Below are 24,695 nucleotides of genomic sequence, written 5' to 3' on the forward strand. Positions count from 1 at the left end.
AAATGCTTCAGCTAGGTCCCTGAATCTCCTTTTCTGACAGGTTCCCAACCCAAGCCCTGGAAAGCGTAGGTGGGTGAGGATGGGGTATGTAGAGAACAGTGTTGGTCCCTGGGTAGCCAGGGGGACTGACCCCACCTCCGACCTTACCCTCATCATTTCTCTTGCCCGGCCCTGCCAGTTGTGAAGGACATTAAGTGATTTTTCCAGTGTCTGTGTGGCCTGTGACAGATCTGCTGTCGCTCTCCTCTGGAACGCTTCTGGCCTTAGTATGCCTTTGGCCTGAGAATTGCAGGACAGCTAGGCTCCCATCAGGTTGTGTCTTTAGAAGTGATCAGTAGATGAAAATTTCTGCCTCAAGCCCTCACAGGGCATCCTGTGATCTGGCTGGACTCACGAAAATCCTACACATTAGCTGGGCCAGTTTGCATTTGTAAATCTTGATGAATCTTACCGTTAATTTTTGCCATAAATTCTGTTACCTTATCTCTTATACATGAGTTGTGCAAAAATTTTGAAAAAAACTTCAGTTTTTTTAAAAGGAAGGATTACGTCGTAGATTGTCAAGTGTGCTGAGCTGACCCATGACAAAACAAGTGATGCTTTTAGTTAATGACTCCTCAATGCATGATCCAAGTCAGCTCTGCCTTTCTTTGCTCCTGTTAACTAGATGGGGGTCCTTTAACTGACTGCAGGAAGAGGGATAAGTCACAGGTACTCAAGTAACCCCACCTCAGGGGGCAGCAGGACTTCTGTGCTCCCAGTCTAAGAGGTTCTTCTACACCTTGAATAAGGCTATATAACTCCTGACTGGGGCTGGCCTGGTATGCTAATCACCCAGGATCTTGTTACTGAGCAGTGGGATTTAAAAGATCTGATCAGCGTTTTGATATTATGGTTCTTAAAGACTGTTGTGGGCTGGGGCGATACCTCAGTCAATAAAGTGCAGACATAAGAGCCTGGGTCCAATTCCCCCAGAAACTATGTTAAGTATATGAAGAGCTGGGTGCAACAGTATGTGTTCAGCAGGAGACAGAGGAACAACAAGCTCCAGATACAGACACAAGACAGATGGACAGACAGTGCGGGCGCGCACACGCACACAGACACACACACGCACACAGACACACACACGGAGGGAGGGAAGGAGGCGGCTAGTCTGCAGTGGGTACACCAGCAATGGTCCATTCCTGTTGGCTTTGTCTTCCAGGGCTCATCGGTGTGTCAGGTAACTGCCATTGGTGTCACCGTCATCTTGCTCTACACCTCTCGGGCCTGCTACAACCTGTTTATCCTGTCATTTTCTCAGATCAAGAACGTCCATTCTTTTGATTATGACTGGTACAATGTATCAGACCAGGTCAGTGGGACACGACAAGGTGCTGCACAGGGACCAGATCAGTGGGATGTAGTAAGCTGCTATGACACTGGGGACCGGGTCAGTGGGGACCAGATACATGGGGGCTGGGCAAGGTGCTGCCTGCACAGGGACCAGATCAGCAGAATATGGTAAGATGTTGCCTCAGTGGGTACCAGGTTAGTAGGATGCAGTGAGTGCCTGCTGGAAGGCCAAACTCCCTGTTTCTGCAGTTGTGCAGTGCTAGGTGTACAAAAGTCAGCAGGCATCTTTCTTGCCCTGAGGGAGTTGATTGCCTAGTGAGGTGTAGACACAGATAACCCAGTATGTTGGGAAATGAACTCCTCCAATAGGTCTCTATTGGATTGTTTTGCAAACATTCCATAGTGTCATCTGGAAAAAACCACAAATGCCCAAACGTGAGTCTAGCTATAAAATCCCACTGGTGGTCACAATGGGAGCTGATTGGTTAAGACATCGAGATTTTAAAAAAGAGGAGGAGGAGGAGGAAGAAGAGGAGGAGGAGAGACCTCAGTGAGCTATTATCCTTGCAAGCACATTATCCCTGGAAAAGACAATACTATGACTGTAACCTAGCAACACTGGCAAAGCCTGTCCACAGGTACAGCAGGGAGAAAGCAAGTTGGGCAAGGATGTTCAGGTACATGTGCTGTTTGAGAAAAACCAGACATGGGATTTCTAGACCTTAAGCAGTGGCTGCTTATAGAGCTATTCTTCATGTACTAAGGTTTTCAAGAGCAGGCAGTAGCACTGGTATGTACAAGTTCAAACCATCATTGCTACCCACTTGAACTTTTCATCTTTCCAAACTGAAGTTCCATCAAGCAGCAGATTTGCTTTTAACAAATTACTTCCAATTTTCTTTCAATCAAGAGCTTAAGAGCTCGATGCTTGGGATGTGACAGTTTTGAGATGCTCGTTTTAGTGGTTTCAAGTACCTGCGCCTTCTTAGTGGAAGGGAGACCACACAGGGCTGAGCTGTGGTGATCTAGGAGACAGGAGTATCATCACTCTGGGGATGAACATCTGGTCTGTGCTTTCAGCACGATGGGTTTGAAAAGGCTTAAGGACCATGCTGTGGCTCAGTGCTCTCTTCCTGGTAATGGGCCAAGAAGCTGCCACAACTAGTCCCCCTTTATCCTGGGACCTTCCCTCCAGGAAGCCTCCACAGCCATCCCCCTTGGACTCTGCCTTGCTCAGAGGACTTTTCCTGGACAAGCTGCCTGACCCATCATTGCGACCAGGTTTCGAAGTGCAAGCTTTAGGGGGAACATCTCACTGTTTCTAGGAGTGCTTTCTGCTCTCTCTGTCCTCCAACACAGGTGGTCTCATGAGTTCATTTTTCTTACTCGGGAACAGGCAGATCTGAAGAGCCAGCTGGGCGATGCCGGCTACATCGTGTTTGGCGTGGTGCTCTTCGTGTGGGAGCTCCTACCCACCACCCTGGTGGTTTATTTCTTCCGAGTCAGAAATCCCACGAAGGATCTTGTAAGTACCCGCTTGGCCATTCGCTGGTGTCCCTGATCCTCCTGAATCTGACAAGTGGGATGTACACCCTCCTCCCACTTTTCAGTGGAGTGTCTTGAAGGACAATCTTCTTTTCCCCTCATTCTCTCAAAATGTGTTTTAGGGATTTAGCTTTATTTTACAAAAGAAAGGTAAGTACATCTCATGGCCTGGGGACATAGTCACTGTCTTCCAAACACAGATAAGTGCTCTTGCAGCAGAAAATGGAGGGCTGGAGAGATGACAGAGAGTGCTTGCCTAACATGTATGAAGCCCAGGGTTTGATGCTTAGCTACACATAAAACCAGGCATATAATCCTAGCACAGGGGATATAGAAGCAAATGGATCAGAGGTTCGGTCTCCCTCGGCTATGTAATGAGTCCAAGGCCAGCCTGAGCTACATGATACCTTGTCTGAAAGTACCAGTAAAAAGAGAAAAGCAGACTCACTTTATCCCCAGAGTAGTGAAGTGGCATCATGGTGACCATGCTAAAGCCACGCACTCCTGTTTGGCCATATTCTGCTTAACCAACACTACAGAAGAGAAAACCAAGTCAAGTTCAGAATTCCCTCGAAGCCTTGCTACACCACACAAACAAGGCTATAGCTTTGCCTTACTGACGTATATACACACTCGGGAGGGTGGGGAGTGGAGTTCTGGCCAGTTTGAGCAGTGAGGAGGGCACAGAAGGATGCCCATAGACATGGTACAGCCCTGGTCCATACCCAGATAACAACAGCTTGCTGCTCTTTTCCCCACTCATCTCTGGGTGGTCACTGCTGAGCCAGGCACAGGAAACAGCAGAGTGAGATGGGAGATGAAACCCAGCCCGGCTATGGCTATATAATGCCTTCCCTGCTGGGATGGACTCCAACAATGTACGCTTGCATTTTTGAGAATTCAGTTTGGGACAAAAAGTATGAAAGGATTGAGGAAGGATCCTGCGGTAAGAAACTCCCCTGAGAGCCTGTGTAATTATACAGGTGCGTGTGTCTTCACAGACCATCTGCTTTAGTCTGGGGAACTTCTTGAGACTTCCCACTGTAGGGTACAGTTGACCTTGAGCTAAAACCTCTTGCCTTGGCTTCCCAGGTGCTGGATTTATATGAATGAGTGACCATGCCTGGCTATTTGGACATATCAGTGAGGATTAGGACAGTATACTTATCACTGGAAGGAAGAGCTATGGATTTATTAGCATTATTAACTATGTATATAATGGATTTCACTGTGGTGTTTTTTGTTTTCTTGGTTTTTTTTTTTTTTTTTTTTTTTTGGTTTTTTGAGACAGGGTTTCTCTGTGTAGCCCTGGCTGTCCTGGAACTCACTCTGTAGACCAGGCTGGCCTCAAACTCAGAAATCCGCCTGCCTCTGCCTCCCAAGTGCTGGGATTAAAGGCGTGCGCCACCACCGCCCGGCTCACTGTGGTGTTTTTTACAGGCAAATATTTTTGTTATCCGCTCTTTCCTACTGATCTCCCAACTAGTCACTCCTTCCTATTTTCAGGTCCTTTTTAAAAAAAAAAAAAACAAAACTACAGAGCCTCAAGAAGAAATCAGCTCTTCCCTTCCCCATGGTATATTTTGGGGACTGTAGCTCAACAGGTAGAGTGCGCTACTGAGCACACAGGAAAACTTAGATTCGATCCCCAGCGCTTGACAGGGAGGGAAATAAAAAAAAATTCCATGTCATCTTTGGGTTGAGACTAGCCTTGGATACATGAGACCCTGTACCCATCCCTCCACCCCCCAAAAACATGCACCGGCACACTAAGCTCTCCCTCTAGCTTGTGATAGCACTCTTTCCTCATGTTAGCAGGCAGTTGGATGCTAACATGATAATGTCTTCTTTTAGACTAATCCTGGGATAGTCCCCAGCCATGGATTCAGTCCCAGATCTTACTTCTTTGACAACCCCCGAAGATATGACAGTGATGATGATCTTGCCTGGAACATTGCCCCTCAGGGACTTCAGGGAAGGTAAGACCCAGCTCCTGCTGGAGAGTGCTGGGGCACTGAACAGATGGAAGTGAAAGACTACTACTGCACAGAGCCGTTCTGCTGGGTTAGGTTCACCACGGGAAGTAGCCAGGTGTAAAAGATCTTTAAAAGATTCTCTCCCCCAGCATTTTTCCTTCTCAGTATTCCATGGAATGCTTAATAGCTGTGCTGGTTTTAAAAGAAATCAACCTTTACTTATAGGACCTCTCCGAGCCTACCCAGAGCGAGCCAGAGCATTTGCTGCTCCAATCACTCAGTGGAACGTGATCTGGGACATCCAGGCAGACATCTTGGATCCTCTTCTAAAGCCAGAGAATATATGAACAATTATCACTAGAGTGAATATATTATAAGAACCAAAATTTGAAATTTGTCATTCTTAACCCATTATTTACTAAGCTGTTCACAAGTGTCATTCATTGTTTGCTACAGTCCTGTGAGGTCAGTATAATTGAGTTCTCATGGTTCAAGATCTCTATGGGAGTCCCTTTGCTGGGTAAGCAGCGTGGCTGGCCTTTTTGGGGTGGGCACTTACATATGGTAGCATTCACAATGGTGTGTGGATGCTCAAGACAGTAAACAAGCTATGCCTGCTGCCCTCAGCTAGGAAGAGGAGGAAGAAGGGAAGCAACTGCCTCCAGGCCAGGTGAGGTCCTTGTGGGCCTAGGTCCCTCCTCTCCTTGTGCACCTGAATCTACCAGGGCTCAGAACGTTGTGCTAGCTTTTTGCTCTGTGTAGCAGTGAAAGTCCTTGGAAATGGGGGAAGTGCTCTAAAAGGACCTCGGTTTGGGATACAGAACTGGGACAAACATTGCTGTCTTGGTGAGGAGGGAGGAGAGACCCCTGATCAGATAAACAAGACAAGGTAGCAATTAGGGGAAAGCACAGAGCCGCAGCTGTCAAGTACGGACTCTGGAAGCAAGCCAACATACCAAGATTTCTCAGGGTCAAGAGCTATCATCCACGAGTTGGAGCTCCACCTCTTTCTAAAACTTTTATCCAGTTGCCCCACGCTTTCACCCTGTATCCCCGATGGAGCATCCCTAAGCACTACTTGCCAGAAGTCCCCGAGAGGACAGTACTCACCCTGTACAGAGAGCAAGAAAAGACCCTTTTCTATGATAAAGGAAAAATAAAAACAGTGTTTTGAGTTCTAATGATATCTCAGATATTGCTCTTGAGGACTTTTATAGGTGTTCACTCAACCCCGACAACAGCCCAACAAGAAAACCGCTAATGCCTTTCTTGTTCCACAGACAAGGAACTTGAGACGCAGACGTTATCTATCCAAGACACAAGAGATAATCCCGCCTTACGGTCCAGACACAATTTTTTGCTAAACCTATGTTCTCCACAGTGGCTAGTTTTAGGTTCTGTAGTTCCAACTTCTAAGCTCTGTGGGGTTCAGTAGTTTTGAATTCAGGCTGCCAGCACTGTTTGGTAGAAAATGGGCAAGATACCAGCCCAAAAAACTCAGGTCTATCGATAAAATCCACACGCCACATATATGCAATACACTGTGTCAAGCCACTGAACTGATTTTGTTTGTTTGTTTAAAGTTTTGCTCCAGACTACTATGATTGGGGACAACAAAATAACAGCTTCCTGGCACAAGCAGGAACTTTGCAGCAAGACTCCATTTTGGATCCAGACAAAGCAAGCCAAGGGTAGCACCTGCTGACACAGTCCTATGGAAGAGTCCTCTATTGAAAACCTTCAGCCAGACAGACTGGATGACAGCTGAGTTTTTAAGGCAGTTTTCCTTATGAAACAGAACTTTATTTTATTTTTGCTATAGCTTTCTCATGGCTCCATAGGGCTAAGCAATAATTTAGAGCAATAAACCCTTTAGTACTAGCACAGAGCCTGGCTATTTCAGTGGGTGTAATTTAAACTTTTCAGAGAGATTCTGTACTTTTATAAAGATGTATTTTATATAACTTAAATACTAATGATAAAGTATGAGGTTTTTCCTTGATTGTTAATTGCCATGTATGTTGTAGTTTGCACAGACTTTCATGCATAATTCACTTTAAAACGTATAGAATACATGGTCTAATAGTTTAAAGCTTTTGGAAGCGTTTCCACAAATCTTACCTCTGAAGGTCACTCTTGTGGTGGGCTCCTTTAACGGCCACTCCAGTGTTCAAAGTTAAGGGGAAGCAGAGTACCACGGACTGTACATAACGGGCTCAGCAGGAGGAGTTTCTCTTAAACTTTGTCCTAAGTCTGGTGCTTCTTCATCTGGAAGCACTAATACAAGCACTCCAGTAACAAGCAGATACTGTCAAGATGTAGTCACCGACACTATTAAACCTCCTCTGCTGTGTGTGTAGCCATTTTTGTAGAGTTTTCTTCAGCCCGGTGTAACTGAATACTCACTACCTCAGTAGGACAGAAGGACTGTGCCTTCCCAGACTCAGCCAGTGCTCGCTATAGTCAGTGACAAGCTAAGAGGTCCTCCAGAGTATTAACAATAAATATTTCTGACCTTCAAACTCTAAAGGACTGTGGACTTCTGACAGCTTTTCTGTAAAACATGCCTGTAATTTGTATGAGACTGACATGGTGCTCACTGCCTGTTGTTTTTAAATAGTATTCTGTTGAAAGCTATGTGTATGAAAAGGTGGGCTCTGCCTGTGTGATAGCAGCATCCCTGTCTCAGCCAGAGAGTGCTCCAAACAATGGTCCCCATGTGCCATCTCTGGGCTGCCCTGGGAAAACTCTCCAACCAACGAACCAATGTGGCCCTCCTGGAGGCTGGATGCTCTGGCTTCTCACAAAATGCATCATCTGGTCCCAGAGGTCCCAGAACCACAGACAGTCTCACTCACTCCCCACTTTTAACAGGGTCAGGCCCACTGTCTCCTCTTTTGTTATACTTAAAATTGGGAGCCCACGTCTCAAATGGGTTGTGATTGGGTTTTTGTTGTATAGAGCATAAAGTTGAAGACCTTGCATAGCCTTTGAGTATGAATAAAAGCAAAAGCCATTTAAGATTGTGTTTTGCCAGAGTGAATTCTGGCAAAGCCTACACAAATTGCCTAAATCAGTAGTTTACAACAGCAGTGTATAAAAGTTTATCTGTCACTATACCTGCAATAATTTGGCTGTTGCGACCAGTGTCCACAGCTCCTGTGTCCTTGTCTCCAGCAGGTCTATACCTGTCAGCAAGCAGCCAAGGGCAAGGCTTTCTGGAAAGCACAGCATCATTAAGACTGTTCTGTATGCACTCATTTTGTAGCACATGCACACTTTACAGGTGGTTAATGCTGGGCGTCTGTTTTCTTACAGTAACAAGCTATAATCCACTTTTACAATAAAGTTGTCAGCATTCATGTCAGCAATAAAAAGACTACAACTCCTAAAATGTTGTCAACGCATGCTGGAGTATAAATGCGGTGGCTGCGGACCACATGTAGGGAAGGCCTGAACTGTCTGAGCCTTCTCCCCTACTTCCTCTGCTAACAAAACTGTTTTTAACGTGTTACATAGGAAAAGGAAAGCTCACCTTCACAGCATCATGAAACTAAAAACCTGGTAATAGTAAAGTGCCCGGGGCCAAGCGTGGTATTATGGTTATAATCCCAGCACTAGGTCAAGTCTGAGGTTAGCAATACTCTGAGATAAATAAGTTCAAGGGAAAGAGGCAATACCACTGAAAATGTAAATACGGTACCAGCAGTGAGGTCTGCTGTAACAAGGACAAGACACGCCTTTTTAGCTGCTGAGCCACTTGCCTGAGCAGTTAAGGATTCTGGCCAAGCTGTGTTCATACCCATCATTGACTGACACATATCCCTTAGATAGTTCATGTCTGGAGTGGTACGAGTAGAGGTTATTACAGCATATGTCCCAGTCACATTCAGTTGGCTTTTTGGTGGCTGTAGTAAGGATTATTGGATAGATGCCATGCATGGCAAGTACTCTGCCACTGAGCTATATTCCTCAGCTCTTGCCAACTTTGTCTTGACTGTGTCAGACACACTCTGTTGTTCTGATACATAGCTGTTCTGGTTCCGTGTTTATCTGCATACATTGGGTAAACTCTAGTACCTCCCAAATTCCTCCTTCACTAAAACTCAACTGCTTTTTGTAGACAATATTGTGGAACCGACACTAGACCCCTATGAAGAGCAAAAGCAGCATTAGTCACCGGGCACTTCAGAAGCAATGTGAGACTCTCATTTGGAGCTATATATTGTCTGTTAGAATATTATGCATGCATATGCATGTGTACCTACCTTCACGGTGGAGATCAAATCCAGGCCTGCTAAGCAAGTACTTTGCCACCGAGCTACACGCATTCTAGCCTTTGCTGTGTGTTCTACTACAAGGTTACAAATAATTTATCAAAATTTACAAGGTAAGCCGACTATTGTAGAAAAAGAACCCTCTTTCACTTTTATCAGGCAGCAATCTAAAGAACAGACCGGTGCAGAAACACACAGTATTATCCAGTATGCATGAGCTATTCACAGCTTCTGATGGATCCAGATGGCAGAGCTATTAGAAAAAGGAGCAGGCTCAGATCAGAGTTTTTCATCAAAGACTAATCAAATAGGACATTTAAAGTGAGAAAACTTTTAAAATGGGACTGTGCAAACAGACAGTGGAACTTAGTCTACTGGGTGCCTCTGTTGGACTGGGCAGTTGTCATGAGTTTGGATCTGAGGACATATACTAAGAGAATCACACATAAATTTCCTCTCAGCTCCTGGCAGGGACACATGAAAAACCCTCTCCCAATGGAACAAAATACCCGATGCCTGCCTTGGCCTTCCTCTGCCCCAAACTACTGCACCCCTATGCCTTTGCCTCATCCCTGCCCCAGGTCGGTACTGTGTTCAGTATGGACTCACTGAATCCAAATGCCTACAGGCATCCACACCTACCTTTTCCAAACCATCTGCTTCCATCTTCTAATGGAGATACCTTACTAGAGAATTTTCCCCTAAGCCTTATCTGGTTTTCTATAATTCTGGTTATATTATTATAATAATTCTGATTTTCTATAATCTGAGTGAACTATATAGGTCTTGAACTTTAGCCTAGTCAGAACTGGAGTTCAGAGACCCCCTTTCTTCAGCTCATATGAGCCTCAATATCCTTCCCTATCAACTCTTGTTCATATAATTGCTACCCATGATTCTGACACCCACTAGTCACTTGCCAGTCATGGTCTTCCTTCAAGACCCTACCTAAAGCATAAGCGAGTGCATGCATTCAGATAAACAGTGCCTTCTCAGGCCTGCTGTGTGAGTCTTTAACAGATATCCAATTCTTTGTACAAATAAATGAAGGGGACTTTTTTTTTTTTTTTAATGAAGGCAAACCTAAAATCATTCTTGGAGACGCTGTTTCACAAGCTGAACTCTGACTTTGTGGGTGATATGCTGTACCTCTATGAACTTCCCCATTTAGTAAGAGTGCTCAAAATTACCCAAGGTAGCTAAAAAGAAAATCTAAAATGATCTTTATATTCTTCTAGCAGTTGAATTAGAAGAATAAAGACATCAAGAGGTTAAAAGTACCTTCAAAGCTAAGGTTGTAGTTGTAGGTAGATTGCTCATCCATGTGTAGGAAGCCCTGCGTCTAATTCCCCGCACTGCATAAAATGGGCATGACAGCTTACACCTGTTATCCCAGCACTTGGGAGTTTAAGGCCATCCTTGGCTATAGGGACTGTGAGGACAGTCTGAGACACTCCAACAGTTCTGTCATGCTATGAGAATTTTTTCAAAGCTCATGTGGAATCATAAATAGTATCTAGGAAAAATTAAAAGGGTGCAGGTGAAGGAATGCGTGTGTGTGGTCAATTTTGAATACATTAATAGTAAATTCCAAATCAACAATAATGTGTTGGTGTCACACTAAGGAAAGAAAGCATTTCCCCTTGGTGCCATTTAACCAAGAGTGAGCTCATATTTGATTTTCTATTTCCTGTTCCCTGTGTCTTCTGTCTTCAGAAATCTTTAACAGGGTTTTACAAGGGATTATTAAATCACAGAGTCCAATTAACCCCAAATGACCCAGATAACAGTATTTCAAACACTAATGTTTATCGAGCAATATTTAAATGTTGTGTTCAACATTCATGGTGGATATTCATTTTATAAGATTGCTTTCAACTTCTGTTTGCTGTTTTCAGCAAATGATACCCATTCATTACTGTTGGTTAGAGACATGGAAGAGTACATGACTTAAGATTACAGCTAAGTACAGAGAAATCCAAGGCTAAGTAAGAGTGACTGTTAACACTGTTTTCTTAAAAGCTGAGCACACAGTAGGATAGCATCTTAAGTCATAAGTGATCTCAGGGTATACTAACCCTGGCTGTAAGGTCCATCAAAAGTTCTAATCCAGTCTCTTGGCATGAAAGATATATTTTTTTAATATCTCTTAAAGATATCTCTTAAAGATATTTATAAAAAATATTTTTTAAGATAAAGAGCTAAGTCCATAAAGGTGTCAGAGGTCTGTCCTGTCTACATGATTCCTCAAACTAGTCATGGAAAAGATGACTAGTGTTTCAGGACCAAGCAGGTTACTACCTATGTAAAATTAGGTTGGTTTCTTAACCCGTATTTTGTACTAGGATCCAAAGGACCAGAATTCAGAAATGAAAAAGCAAAGCCATCATCAATTCTTCAGAAAAAAAAAAAATGCCAGTGGATTACTGTCTTGGTCTGAAGTGAGGAAGACAGTCTGTGTTGATACAGAAACTACCAAAGAACTGGTATAGGAAATCAGACCATACGACAGCATGATAAAACCATTAGAACAAAGCCAAGTAACAAACTGGAAGGCTGTGCAGCTCACCACACTTGAAGTAGCAATGCCTCTAACAGGCGACGTGCACAAAGAACACTAAGCAAATTAAGAGTTAGTTGTTAATTTTATACATTTAGGTTTTAAAATGAACATTTTAAATTTACATTCTATCAGAATGTCCAAATCTCTGGTGGTGAGGCTGTGGGTGAGGAAGCACGGGTGTATATGAACTGAGCTAGTCCCCGTGGAGGGCAGGGTCCAAGTCAGTACCTCTCAAACGTACAAGTCTGTGTGGCCTTTCTTTGAATACTTAGAAATATACATATACAAATGTGACATGATATGTGAACAAGGTCTAGAAACAACTCAAATGCTCAAGAATGGTACCACTCAACTAAATACTGGCATGGCCATAGGAGGAAGGATACCAAGCAACCAGTAAATCGAAAAAGCTACCTGGTGCTAAATGGCCACTGAAATAATTAGGTGATAAAAAGCAGATGGTGCGTATTGATATTACTCCAAGTAAAATAAGACTGAATAGAAAAAGAAGACTTTATATTTATATATGTTGGCATTTTTTTTTTTAAAGTGGAGTATGTTTGGAAATACAAAAGGCCAGTGGCAGAGGGCATGTGTGTGCACTGTGGAAAGCTGGGAAGACATTGTATTTTTAGTGTGTATTGTGTTTTTCAACCATGTGAATGTACCACCTATTTGGAAAGTGAAATAAAACAAGCATTTTTTAAGCCTATGACTCAATACAAATCATAGAATACTGTTCTTACATTTTGATTGGATGGTAATAGGCCATTGCAGAAATAACACAAATGGCCCACATTATCAGTACAGGCTCTGGTGGTATGCTCGGGTTCTACACCTTGAGTTTAGAACAGAATACAAAGCTCTTGTTGAGCCTCAGACTCATCTATTTTCATGCGTTAGGAAACACCTGTACTTCTCACCTCGTGTGCTGCTGCATGCAGAGTCCTCAGCACACGTGCCAATGACGGCCATTATGACTGCAAGAAGAGTCCCCCTCAGACTATGCAGAAGTCTGTTTTCTCCCTGATCCGTAGGTTATAATCACAGTCTCATAAGAAGTACTTGATATGGAGGAGGGGGGAAAAACAAACAAAAGATTGCAGAAACATGTATTTTAATTCATGTATTTTAATTCTGGTGGCTACAACAGCAAATTATTTGGAATTCTGCTCAGAAAACTCAAAGCTGCACCTGTAGATGTTATTTCAAATAAAGGACATGTGGATTTATGTACTTGGTTTGTACCAAGGAATTCCCATGACAGCGTGTACCTGGTCTGAGCCTTTTTGGTGACTAGCTATGGCTTCTGCAGGAACTTCAGTCTGCAAACTGCTGAGAAGCCTACTGTGAACTGTTTTCAGGTGTCCAGCTGAAGGCAATGCTGAGGAAGACCAGCACAGTTGTCCTTCCTTATACACCGTGGCACCTAGGCAGGGTCGAGAAACACGGCACAGCATTTGACTTGTCAAGTTTCAAAACTCATTATCTTGTTGTTTGGCTGATTCTCCACATAATCTTAAAACAAGAGAAGTACTGACCAGTGACCATCTTTGTATGTAAAATGTGTCTAACATGGATGCTACTAAAGGGAAACACAGGCTGCCAACGAAGACTTCCTCTTCACATTGAGTATGGCACCAGGTACAATCATTTCAGTCAGTCTTGCTGTCAATGCGAGATTTTTACAGTAGTTGATGAGACAGACAAACAGCAAGTGTCTTGTCACTTAGCTGACAAGCAATCTCACAAGGTAAGCAGTGCTCACATTCCCCACAGCAAAGGTGACAGAACTGGCAGAGTCACCAAACAGTCCTACAGTCTCCACAGTCCTCAGATGTCATGGCGATGTCGGCTATGCACACACCAACACATCATAACATATGTAAAAGTTAACCCAACAAATACCAACTTCAGAATACTTCCCTTACTGAAGAAATTCATTACAACCTTGAGGACATTCAAACAACCATTTCTTTCAACTTCCTAGAGCACACACTGTACTACTGTGTGTCCTAAGCTTGGAACAAATCACAGTTAAAAAAAAAAACTCAGCAAATGGAAATGAAGACATTTTTTCCCCCTTAAGCAAATAGTTTAAACAATAGCATCTAACTGCAGTGGAGATAAGTGACATTTTCAAACAACCTCTGCATTTAAAATAAAAATAGACAAAGTGCAAAATTTCCACATTGCTTTACATTCTAAATGGGCACTACCAAACCCACTGATGCACTAGAGCAAGGTCACTGGCATTCACTTTGTGGACTTTTTGTCTTATAGTGGCCCGTTCCCATCACATGGTAACACTTGCAACTCTTTAAAAAAGAAAAAGGAAAACTTCAAGCCAGCTTAAAAAAGTAATCAACCTACAAAATTCACCACTATCAACAAAACATTAAGTTTATAAAGATTAGAAATTAGGAGTAGAAATAACTATAAAGACCTCAGTCCCCATCACACCTCTATAGTGGAAGACGACTAGGCATTAAGAGAGGAATGAGCCAACTAAATAATCTGGCATACACCACGAAGTTACAAGAAACACGGTTCAGACTTTGGCAGATAAGATGTGGATTTAAGAGCACTTAATGTTTACTTCAGAAAGACGGAATCTAGGGAGAAGCGAGACTTTGGACTCGCATTACTTTCACACAGATAAAAACCTTTCAAGTAATCCCATTATACACTGCCACCTTTAAAAAAAACCAAGATTTAAAACATTTAAAGACTTTAAATCCCAGGTTTAGGAAATGACAGTCTAGGGCCTTCAAGTCCTCCACTGTCTTAAGTCACCGAGGATGGCTGCTGATCTGGGATGAACTCAAGATGGAGGAACGGGGAAGAAGTGACACTCATGCTGAAGCATCTCACCAGACAGTCTCACACAAGAGGTAGAGGATTGCATAGATTGTGTTCAAAATCAAATATTTAAAATGTCTCCTTTAAGACAAAATTTGTGTGTAATCCAATTAGCATTATAAACCCATAGGATCCCATTCAAATTTTGTGAAGAAAATCCATTCAATAAATAGGGCTTTTCATAAAATAACTGAAAAGTCTAAAATTAAAAGAGGAACAAAGAGAAAAGTCAGAAGGGGAGCTATAGGCTTTAGGTAAAGGACATTCCACTCTTGAGCCAGCCTGGGGTACACAGGCCAAGTGAGCATGGGAGGGCACTTACCCACCTTCACCAAGGCAGGTCCCTTTAGGCCAAAACCACAGCAGCAACAGCAACTAAACATCTTACCAGGGTTGAAGTCCTGGGAAGTCATCCAGAACCTCTCACTAGTCACTGAAAGGCCTATTCATTATAGTGACAACCCTGTATTACAGAGGATGACACACAGTGTTAGGCAAGTCTAAAACACTAACTACACCAGTTATAGATTTCTGTCACTGGGACCAGCTCTAGGCAGCACTGGTTCCCTGGTTCTTTTTCTACAACAGATTGAATAGTCTTCTCAGGATAGACACAGTCATTTAAAGTTTGACAACTAGGAACGCAGGGTAATACAATACAAACAAAATGTGAAACAAACATGGCATTAGTATAACTTACAATTTTAAAGTATATACTTCATTTATAAATATCTATAATTGATATTCTATTAAGGATCATAAATATTCAAGTGGACATTTGAATTTTCTCTTAAAGAGTTCAGAATTCTTGAAGTCTTAGACACTTAGTCTCTTTGCTCAGTGTCCAAGGCTAAAAGGCTTCATATAGTCCGCTATGTCTATGAAGACATAGAAAAGTCTTCATTACCTCCTGTGCTGCAACAACGCTTTAAAGTTCTGTAATTCTCTTATGCTTGTAGAGAGTCTATAGGAGGAAAACAAGTGCATATTAGTACACACAGATGGCATGATGTGCACATACTTCAAATAGCCGATACTGCTTCCTTGAGCTATAAAACCTGGAAGCAAAAAACCCTAAAAGAACCAAAACACTGAACATTGACAATTCCATTTAAAACAGAAATGCTGTAACTCTACCAAAACTGACAAGTCATGGGGCTGTGGACCTTTGTCTTCACACTGAGACCATCCATGAGAGGCAGGTGTGGTGCTGCACGTCTTTGACTACAGCAGTAATGAGGCAGAAGCAGACAGATCTCTGAGTTTGGGGCCAGCCTGGTTAACAAAGTAAGTTACAGGCCTGTCAAGGCTGCACAGAGAAACCTTGTCTTTGTGTTGTTTTTGACACAGGGTTTCTCTGTGTATCTCTGGCTGTCCTGGAACTCACTCTGTAGACCAGGCTGGCCTCGAACTCAGAAATCCGCCTGCCTCTGCCTCCCAAGTGCTGGGATTAAAGGTGTGCACCACCACCGCCTGGCAAGAAACCTTGTCTTGAAAAACAAAACCACCACTACCACAAAAAGTCTATATTGATGAGCTATGGACACAGTGCTGTCTCCTACACAGCCCTCCCACTCCCAGTACCTGTCTATACTTATGGCATTGTATGAGTAATTACTGGCTCAATGAATAAATAAAGAGCTCAAACACAGAAGTAAAACCTGGGATGGGAAGAAATGGAAAACCTATAAGTTCCTTACGTACTCAGGGCTCATGTAACAAAACCCGGTGTTCCTTCTACAGCCTAATGATGTCATGTACACCTGTAAGTGTACATACTTAATAAACGTAACATACAACAAAAGTTAGCTACAACTTTGCTTTTACATTTTTAGGTAAAATTAGGATCAAATCAAGTGTTTTTCCAGGATCTCCCAGGTCTTCATGTGGGTTCTGAGCATGCAGCCAAGGTCTGCTGAGCTACACTGCTGGCCAACAGCAGGCCAGGCTCCCAGGACTCTAGAACTTGTTTCCCCCTTGGAGGGAGAGTGGGCTCTAGATACAGGCTGCAGCTAGAAGGGGACATTTCTAGATGCCAATGAAATTTTAATAAAATATTCAATTAAAATTTTCCCTTCTCAATTTAATTTTGTTTGTGCTTAAATGTTTATAAGTTATTTAAGATCTTTTTCATTTCAAATAAATTTCACCTCTTATTTTTTTCAGACCTCAAAAACGCATAAACTTAATGTTTACTGAAATATAAAGACTTGATCAGGAGCCTATCTACCTTGTGGTTTGTATCTCAATTAGCACAGACATCTTTAAAGACAGAGGAGCTGGGCTAAGCAGTCAGTTCATACTAGGGGTTGAGCTAGGGTCACTGAGGTGGTCAGGTTACACTAGAACAAAACCCTGCCTAGACAAAAATAAGCACATGGAGGAACTCGGTGAAGGCTTTGGCATTAAGCTGGGACATATCTAAGTTATCTTTGAATGTGATTTGTCTCCTTTGAACTTAAAAATCACACTCATGAAACATACCATATTAATCTGTCATTTGGTCCAGTTTTAAAAATAGACTTTCCCCTGTGATTTGACGTATTTTGCTCTACTGTTACAACAGAGAATATTATTTTCAATGATTCTTTTTCTTCTGCTTTATATCCCAACAATGCATATATTTCTGTAGGTAAATTCAAATTATTTTAAAAACTATTTCTGATATAAGATGTGTGTGTGTGTGAGTGTTAGGAGTGTATGAGAGAGGAGGACACCTCAGCTTAGGCAATACAGAGCAGAGGAAGGAAGTCATATCTTTAACTTCCCAACCATGTTTTCCTTATGTCGGAACTACTGCAGACAGGAGCCAGCCAAAGAAAGGATTACTAGGAGACTTTCTCTCATGAAATTGAGAAAGCAAATTGAAAAGTACTGGAGCTGAAAACTATCAGTTCTTCCTGGGACTGATGGAGAACTTGGCTGTCGGCCTGGAGGCCACACTGAACAACAATGGATTTAAGATGTTTGAGACAAGGTCCTTACTACATAGGCCATGCTGCCTTGAACTCATGGTCTGTCTGCCTCAGTTTCTCAGTGCTGGGGTTATGAGTGTATGCTACCGCAGCCAGCATTTCCTCTTTCTGTCAGCAAACCAAACCAAAGCATACCTTTGGGGGAAAGACAATCTTTGCAGTGTGTTGAAACCTGTAGAGAATCAAGTCTCAGCTTACCTTCCAAAAGCATTTAAAAGAGCAACTATTTCCTGCCGAGTGAGCTGGAAGCCTTTAGATGGACTGTTCTCCGGAAGTTTTTGGATTTCCTTTTCAGAGAATAGTATCTTCAAGGCAGTTCCTAAACCCTGAGTCTGAAGAAAATATTCACAAATTTACAGTTAACTGTACACAATAGCTACTATGAGAAATTACTCAGTGAGGACACTGAAAACTCTACGAGGGAGCTGGAGAGACAGCCAGCAGCTGGGAATGCATGCTGCTGCTCTTCATCCAGTGGCTCAGAACCACCTGTAATTCCAGCTCCAGGAAATCCGACACCCTCTACTGGCCTCTGTAGACACACACTTACCCCTAAATAAAAAACAAAGTTGATCTCCTTTTAAAATTCTATGAACAGAGCTTTGCAACACAGTGCTGGGCTGGGCATGAAGCAGGATTTACTCCTCACAGATCACACATAAACACAACAACACTGCTCAGAACATTTGAGCAGCCTGATACTTGTTGAACACGTTTTTGTTGCAGATTACTAGAATGCCTGTTTTACCATCAGAACCACAGTATTTGACTTGTAATCTTGAAAGCACTACTCCTTTTTTTTTTTTTTTTTTTTTTTTTTGTAGTACTGGGGATATAATTATCATCATCTTTGTAAGAAAATATGAGATCTGGGCGGCAGGAGTGTATGCCTTTAATCTCAGCATTCCAGAGGCAGGCTGATCTCTATGAGTTCAAGGCCAGCCTGGTCAAAGAAAGTTCCAGGACAGCCAAGGTTACACAGAAAAACCCTGTTTCGAAACAAAAACAAAAAAGAAGAGGAAAAATCCAGCCATTTCTATACTCTGATGACACAGGCCTGCCCTGCACAGCTTTTGTATTCTGTGTTCAGCAGCTTTTCCACCACTGAAACAAACCATGTCTGATATACAATGCTTAGGACTTACGGATTTTACTTTATACAAATATATCTAAGATATCGAATACAAAAATCCTTACTCATGGGTGTCCAGAAAATTTAGTAAAAAATTTTCCATAAAGTTTGGTAAAGTCTTTCCATAACAACACAGAAAAGCCAACCCTGGATCTACCTGTTTGTAAACACTAATTCAATGATCAAAAGGTATCTTGATAAAACTGAAGCAGAAAAATGTAAATCTATGAACAGTTAAAAAAGGAAAGATAACACACACACCTGCAGTTTCCCCCACAATCTGCATTTATCGCACCCAACACAGTCCATGATTCGGGAGATGTTCTTGAAATGTAACCGAAATTCCTCCTGGTGTGTAAAAAATATCTGAATTAGACTTTTGAAATTAAGATACATTTGGTTGAATTACACAAAATAAATTTTTAAGGTTTGCAAGTGACTGATGTCTTTCAGTAGTTAAACAATCTGAATTTGTATAGCACAACATAGTACATTAAACAGCAGACATTAATACAAGTGAAGTGTCAGGCTGCACATTATTTCAGCACATTTTACTGAGAAGGCACTATAAGGAAGGGCTGGGAAGCAAACAGTGTGAACTTGTAGGAACTGAACTGTTACATACATTGAGTAGCTTCTAAAATCTAGTTTGTCAGGGTATTTTCTCACAGCAACAGAAAAAGTTACTGAAGTAAAACCCAATTTAGAATGTTGGCCCTAGAACAGATGCTGTTGTAATTCATAACACCATGCTGTGTCATGTTTATCTCAAACAACGAATGATCTCGATTTACACCAAAATCTAATCTAAGTTAACTAACATTATAATGTAGGAAAACTGAAGTGCGGATGAATTAAGACATGGCTCCCACACTACCCGCAATTACCTTTAATGACTTGGCCCCCTTTTTGTCACCAGCAAACATGGATTTCTCATCGAAGTGCATAGGAAAGGACCTGATGAAATGACAAGACTATTAGTAAGTTACCAATGAAAAATCCAAGTACTGGTCTTAAGAGTTTTGTTAGAATTTTGTAGCCCTACAAATATTTAAAATCTGTTATTTATAATGTAGGAGGGTGACAGTTCACATATACACTAATACAGCAAACTACACATGACTTTGTAATTTATAAGACTACACTATCTTTTTCTTTCTTCTTATTTATTTAAACCCAAATGTCGCCCCTCCCCCTGGTCCCCCCCTCACAGTTTTTCACCCCCCATCTCTGAGAAGAGTACCCCACTCCCCACTCTCAGGGCATCCCTGCTCCCTGAAACATCAAGTCTTAACAGGATTAGGTGTATCTTTGCCCACTGAGGCCAGACAAGGTAGTCCTCTGCTACATGTGTGCTGGAGGCGGACCATCCCATGTATGCTCTTTGGTTGGTGACTCAGTCTCTGGGAGCTCCCAGGGGTCCAGGTTAGTTGACACTGTTGGCTTTCCTATGGGGTTGCCATCCCAAGGCTGCATTATTTTAAGGATGCAGTATCTTAAGGAAATTAGTAAAATTATTTAAAAGTGAAAAACTGTCTCCAAGTATGCCAACACTCAAAATTCTTGTACACTTTAACGTGTAGTTTACTTTAGGTCCTTCCCATCTACCTTCTCCTTCATGCTTAACAACCAGCAAATGTGTTTTACAGGCAAAGGAAGCTTTAAAAGGTTATGTTTTGGAAGGTAACTAACACTACTGTGGTGGTTTGAATATGCTTGGCCCAGGGAGTGGCACCATTAGGAGGTATGGCCTTGTTGGAGGAAGTGTGTCACTGAGAGGGTGGGCCTTGAGACCCGACTCCTAGCCACTGAGAGTCAATCTTCTAGTGGCCACAGTAGATCTCTTAGGGCCTCCTGTACCACGCCTACCCAGATGCTGCCATGTTCCTGCCTTGATGATAATGGACTGAACCTCTGAACCTGTAAGCCAGCCCCAGTTAAATGATGTCCTTATAAAAGTTGCCTTGGTCATGGTATCTGTTCACAGCAGTAAAATCCTAAGACAACTACCTTCATGTTTGCTGTAATGCTTACACTTAAGACACTATACAACTTTAAGCAGTAACAGAAATACTACCAAATTGGTGGGGCATTTTGATGCTATATAAAATCTGAAATTTCTTTATTAAAATATACATAGCCTATTTTCAAGGGCAAATACTTCTGCAGCCAAGCTTCAGAGAAGCTTTTTGTTCAGCATCTGGAAAACTACTGTGCTACTATTGCTCCTGTGTTCCTCTTTTCTAACCTCTAGTCTCTGTGTCTCTCTTCTCTAACCTCTAGTCAGGTCTTTATCACCCCTCACTCCATGTCATCTGAGCAGTGGAGGATTCCAAGACACTGAAAGCCAGGTCTTACTTTGTATCCTGAAAGATGCTGAGCAGAAGGGTCTTGGTGTCAGCATCATCTTCCAAGTTGCCAGTATAAAGATCCACAATTGAGCGCTCAAAATAAGGGGCCACCTTTGACAAAGCACGAAGCTCTATCAAGTATAAAAAGTACAGATTCTTTAGCCTTCTTGGACCTTCCCCCTTTGTTTCCACAGGGTCAAAGCGGCGTTTAAATTCTTTGATGTTAGGTCCCCAACTAGGTTTACCCCAGGTTTCTGAAAAGAAAAAGAAATACATTATCTTTCAGCATGAAAAGTTTTTGGTTTTGCTCTGCAGAGTGTGTTTTACTTTCCAACACTTTTTATGATATCTAAAAAGTGAAAAGTCTCCATTTACAAAATCCGATTACCTTCCAGAAGATAATTTGCACACAGGTGTAAATTGATACTGGCATGAAGTCCTGATATAAGCTTATAGAAGACTCTTTTCTCAAGACACAAACCTATTCAGAAAAGCAGGAAAAAAAGAACCCATACACATTAGATACAAAATATCAAACCAGAAACAGTTAGTACATCAGTTTCAGGTTAACATTCAAGGACACTGTTATGGCTGAAATGTGCAGTGTCCCTGCAGGCGTAGGTTTGGGATGCTTGTTGCTCTGGTGGGACATAGCTAGAGGAAATATAGCAGGGGGTAGGGGGCGGGGCCTGGGGGTGGGGCAATAGTACACACATCTCCTTCCTGTCACTCTCTGCTCCTGTCTTCAGTACAGCTATCTTCTGCCACACATTCCCTCTCTCCCGATCTGCTCATAGGTTCAGGGCCAAGTAGCCATGGAGTGAACCCTCTCAAACTCTGAGAAGCATAAAACTGCTCAGTTCTGTATATAAAAAGTTTGTCAGCTATGTTGGTCCCTTGACGTAAAACTAACTAACACAGATAATAAAGACAAATCAGGAGATAACTGTGTAGGCAATTAGATGAAGATTTTGACTAGAAAACACTAAGATTCTTGTTTCAGACTAGACTTAACTGAATACGCCGATGAAAACTTAACATAGAACAAGACAGAAAGGCCTGGCCCCTGAAGGTGGCCCAAACACTGGATATGCAGGTGTGTAGTTCCTAGGCTACCAGAAAGCAGTCGCATAGGTTGCAGTTTAGACTAAGAGTGCACTGTGCACAACTTGCAGGATGAAGTCATCGCTTTGCCTTTGCAGTCCCTGTGTGGTCCTGTACCCTCCCTCTGTGTTCTCTGAACCTACTTTGTGGTGGAAAAAGAAAGGCCTTTATGGCCTCTTGTCCTGGGATGGGCTGATTCCTCTATTGACATATCACTCTACTTACAGAGAAATAAAACCTAGAAAACAAGACTCCCAGGAATTTTAAAGTTAAAAAAAAATCGAGTATTTATAATACAAATCTCACCATATGGAATTCAAGGATGTGATACAAAGTCGCTTCATGAAGCTTCCTTAACTCACACAGGCTTCTGCTCAAAATTTATGGCAAATACACACATAATCCCATAATCCTTCCCTTCCGCTGCTTCTTCCTAAGATTTCCTTTTATAGTAATATACATTATAAGTGCACTTAGTGACACCAAATAGTAAGATTGAAAATGGCTAAGATAGGCCTGGAGTAAACTCAGCAGCCGAGAATATGCTTAGTATGCACATGACCCTGAGCGCAACTCCCAGAACTGAAGTAAAAAAATAAAACTCCAAGGCTCACATGGTAATTCACACTCTACTTATCACACCACATGAAGAAAGGAAAATTTTGAATGAATATTCTTTATAGAAAATTTAAAACTAAATGAAAATGCAGAATAATAAATTTAGATTATGGTTTACTTTATGTGCATGAATGTGTGTTTGCACGTATGTATGAGTGAGTACTATGTGCGTGTATGAGGCCTGTTGAGGTCAGAAGAGGGCGTTGGATCCCAGCGAACTAGCGTTACAGATGTTTGTGAGCTGCCATATGGGTGACAAGAATCAACTCAGGCTCTTTGCAAATGCAACTAGTATTTAAGAATCATTAGATGAAGTTTTTCCTTACCACCCAACAGGCTTTGTTTGCTTTCTAATGTCCTTCCTACTGGGAAAATGTAAACATTGGGGCACAGTCTCATTAATGTGCTAGAGAATTTTAACATAAGCGCATCTATGTGGCTTATTGTTGGATCTTACCAAGGGCTCTCAGACCATTGCTTTACTCCTTACCCACAGATGGCTCTGAAACAAACAGCCTCAAACTAGGAAAAACAATTCTTTTGAGCTCGCATTCTCTAACTCAAAGTGTTATAGAGACAAAAATGTAGAGATTAAATTTTACTTTGTAGCTTTCTACAGAAAGCATATGTCAATTTAAAATGTTTATGACAAGGACTACAAATAAAAAGATTTGCTAAAATATTAAAGTACTAACTTCAAGGAAAATTTCCTTCAATACATAATCAAGCAATTGGTCAAATTTGAGGTTCAATTTCTATTTCTTCCAACCTACCTGTATAAGTAGTGCTTCTGTCTTACAAAATGGCCAAAGTCTAGAGAAGGAACAGCAAGTGAAGCCAAGTTCATGATCATTCACAGGCCTAAATCCAGGGCCTGGGAAACTAAAAGGAGTTCCTATCTGCAAAGCTCGCAGAGCTCATGAGCTGGAGTAGAGCAGGCATAGTAAGGACGTGAAGCAGAAATACACATTCTGTGACCTGGGTGATCTCAGGCAAAATGCTGACATCAAAGACATGCCAAGTGACTGCACCACAAAGACACACAACACTGGCAGGAAATGCTGCAGACCTTCTGGTCCAGCCAAAAAGGTCAGGCTTTGTCTACAAGAACAAGCAAAAGTTTTCACCTCTTGCTCTGAAATAACACCCAAAAGACAACCTGCAACGGCAATCCCACCAACTTCTAGTTCTAATGATCCATAGCAAATCAGACTACCCAATTTAGGGAGACCTCTTTTAGATTTAATAGCATTCAAATTATTTTTCAACAATGGGTTTAGGGAACACTGAATATGTAAACATGTCTCTCACAAGAGGGCTAGATTTATGCTGCCACAGAATTGTTCTGCCTTTGAGTGTCACTTGGCTGTTTTCAAGAATTCTTACTGATATCATCTCTACCAACAGTGTAGGTGGCAGCACAACTATTGTCACCCTCCAGCTCCAGAAGACAAAATCATCTCAGAAAAGGCTGAGCCAGTTGCTTATAGTTAGAAGTGCTCTCTGGAACCACATTCAGGGACTGCAAGCAGCAGGGCACTGATGGAGTAGTTGATGCACAGTGCCTAAAGTCAAACACTGCCAGAGACTCCATTCTCAGCATTCAAGTCTCTGACTGCCTCTCTGAGTCTCAATCAGAAGTGCCCAGCTTGTGGCCCATGTGTGGCATGCATGCAAGAGTATCATAAATGCAATCCAATACATTTGTAGACCCCAGTATCATATCACAGTGTCAAAATGCTGGATACCTTTGATTTTAATTACTGTCCACAATGTTCATCTTTAGAGTAGACTTAAGTTATGCTATCTCTTACTAAAAGTATTTTCCAACACAACTCATATACATATATGTTCGCCTTATAATGACACACACACACACACACACACACACACACAGAGTTGACTAAGAACAAATTATGTTCATAAGAGAAAACAGGCAGTTAACAACCAACAG

The 24,695-nt window shown here is 42.0% G+C and overlaps 2 protein-coding genes across 4 annotated transcripts in view; one reads left to right on the forward strand and one right to left on the reverse strand.

The window, feature by feature from the left end:
* Positions 1–12,411, forward strand: part of Gpr137b (G protein-coupled receptor 137B) — a 36,700-nt gene extending 24,289 nt beyond the window's left edge. The window contains exons 4-7 of one of the 2 annotated variants that reach the window (XM_034510100.2): positions 1,208–1,357; positions 2,735–2,863; positions 4,738–4,862; positions 5,085–12,411. In XM_034510100.2, the coding sequence (XP_034365991.1) occupies positions 1,208–1,357; positions 2,735–2,863; positions 4,738–4,862; positions 5,085–5,220 (540 nt within the window). In that variant the 3' untranslated portion in view covers positions 5,221–12,411. The remainder of the gene's footprint in view (positions 1–1,207; positions 1,358–2,734; positions 2,864–4,737; positions 4,863–5,084) is intronic. The other variant, XM_034510101.2, reaches the window with a different exon arrangement.
* Positions 12,412–12,810: 399 nt separating this feature from the next.
* Ero1b (endoplasmic reticulum oxidoreductase 1 beta) overlaps positions 12,811–24,695 on the reverse strand; it is a 40,178-nt gene continuing 28,293 nt past the window's right edge. For both annotated transcript variants that reach the window (XR_013112242.1, XM_034510844.2), the window contains 7 exons: positions 21,408–21,500; positions 21,027–21,273; positions 19,556–19,625; positions 18,930–19,016; positions 17,735–17,868; positions 15,469–15,525; positions 12,811–13,128 (listed from right to left, as the gene is read on the reverse strand). Coding sequence is in view for 1 of the 2 variants with exons in the window: in XM_034510844.2 (XP_034366735.2) it covers positions 13,113–13,128; positions 15,469–15,525; positions 17,735–17,868; positions 18,930–19,016; positions 19,556–19,625; positions 21,027–21,273; positions 21,408–21,500 (704 nt within the window). In the remaining variant the exon portion in view is untranslated. The remainder of the gene's footprint in view (positions 13,129–15,468; positions 15,526–17,734; positions 17,869–18,929; positions 19,017–19,555; positions 19,626–21,026; positions 21,274–21,407; positions 21,501–24,695) is intronic.

Source organism: Arvicanthis niloticus, chromosome 8, assembly GCF_011762505.2.
Source record: "Arvicanthis niloticus isolate mArvNil1 chromosome 8, mArvNil1.pat.X, whole genome shotgun sequence".
Taxonomy (NCBI): Eukaryota; Metazoa; Chordata; class Mammalia; order Rodentia; family Muridae; genus Arvicanthis; species Arvicanthis niloticus.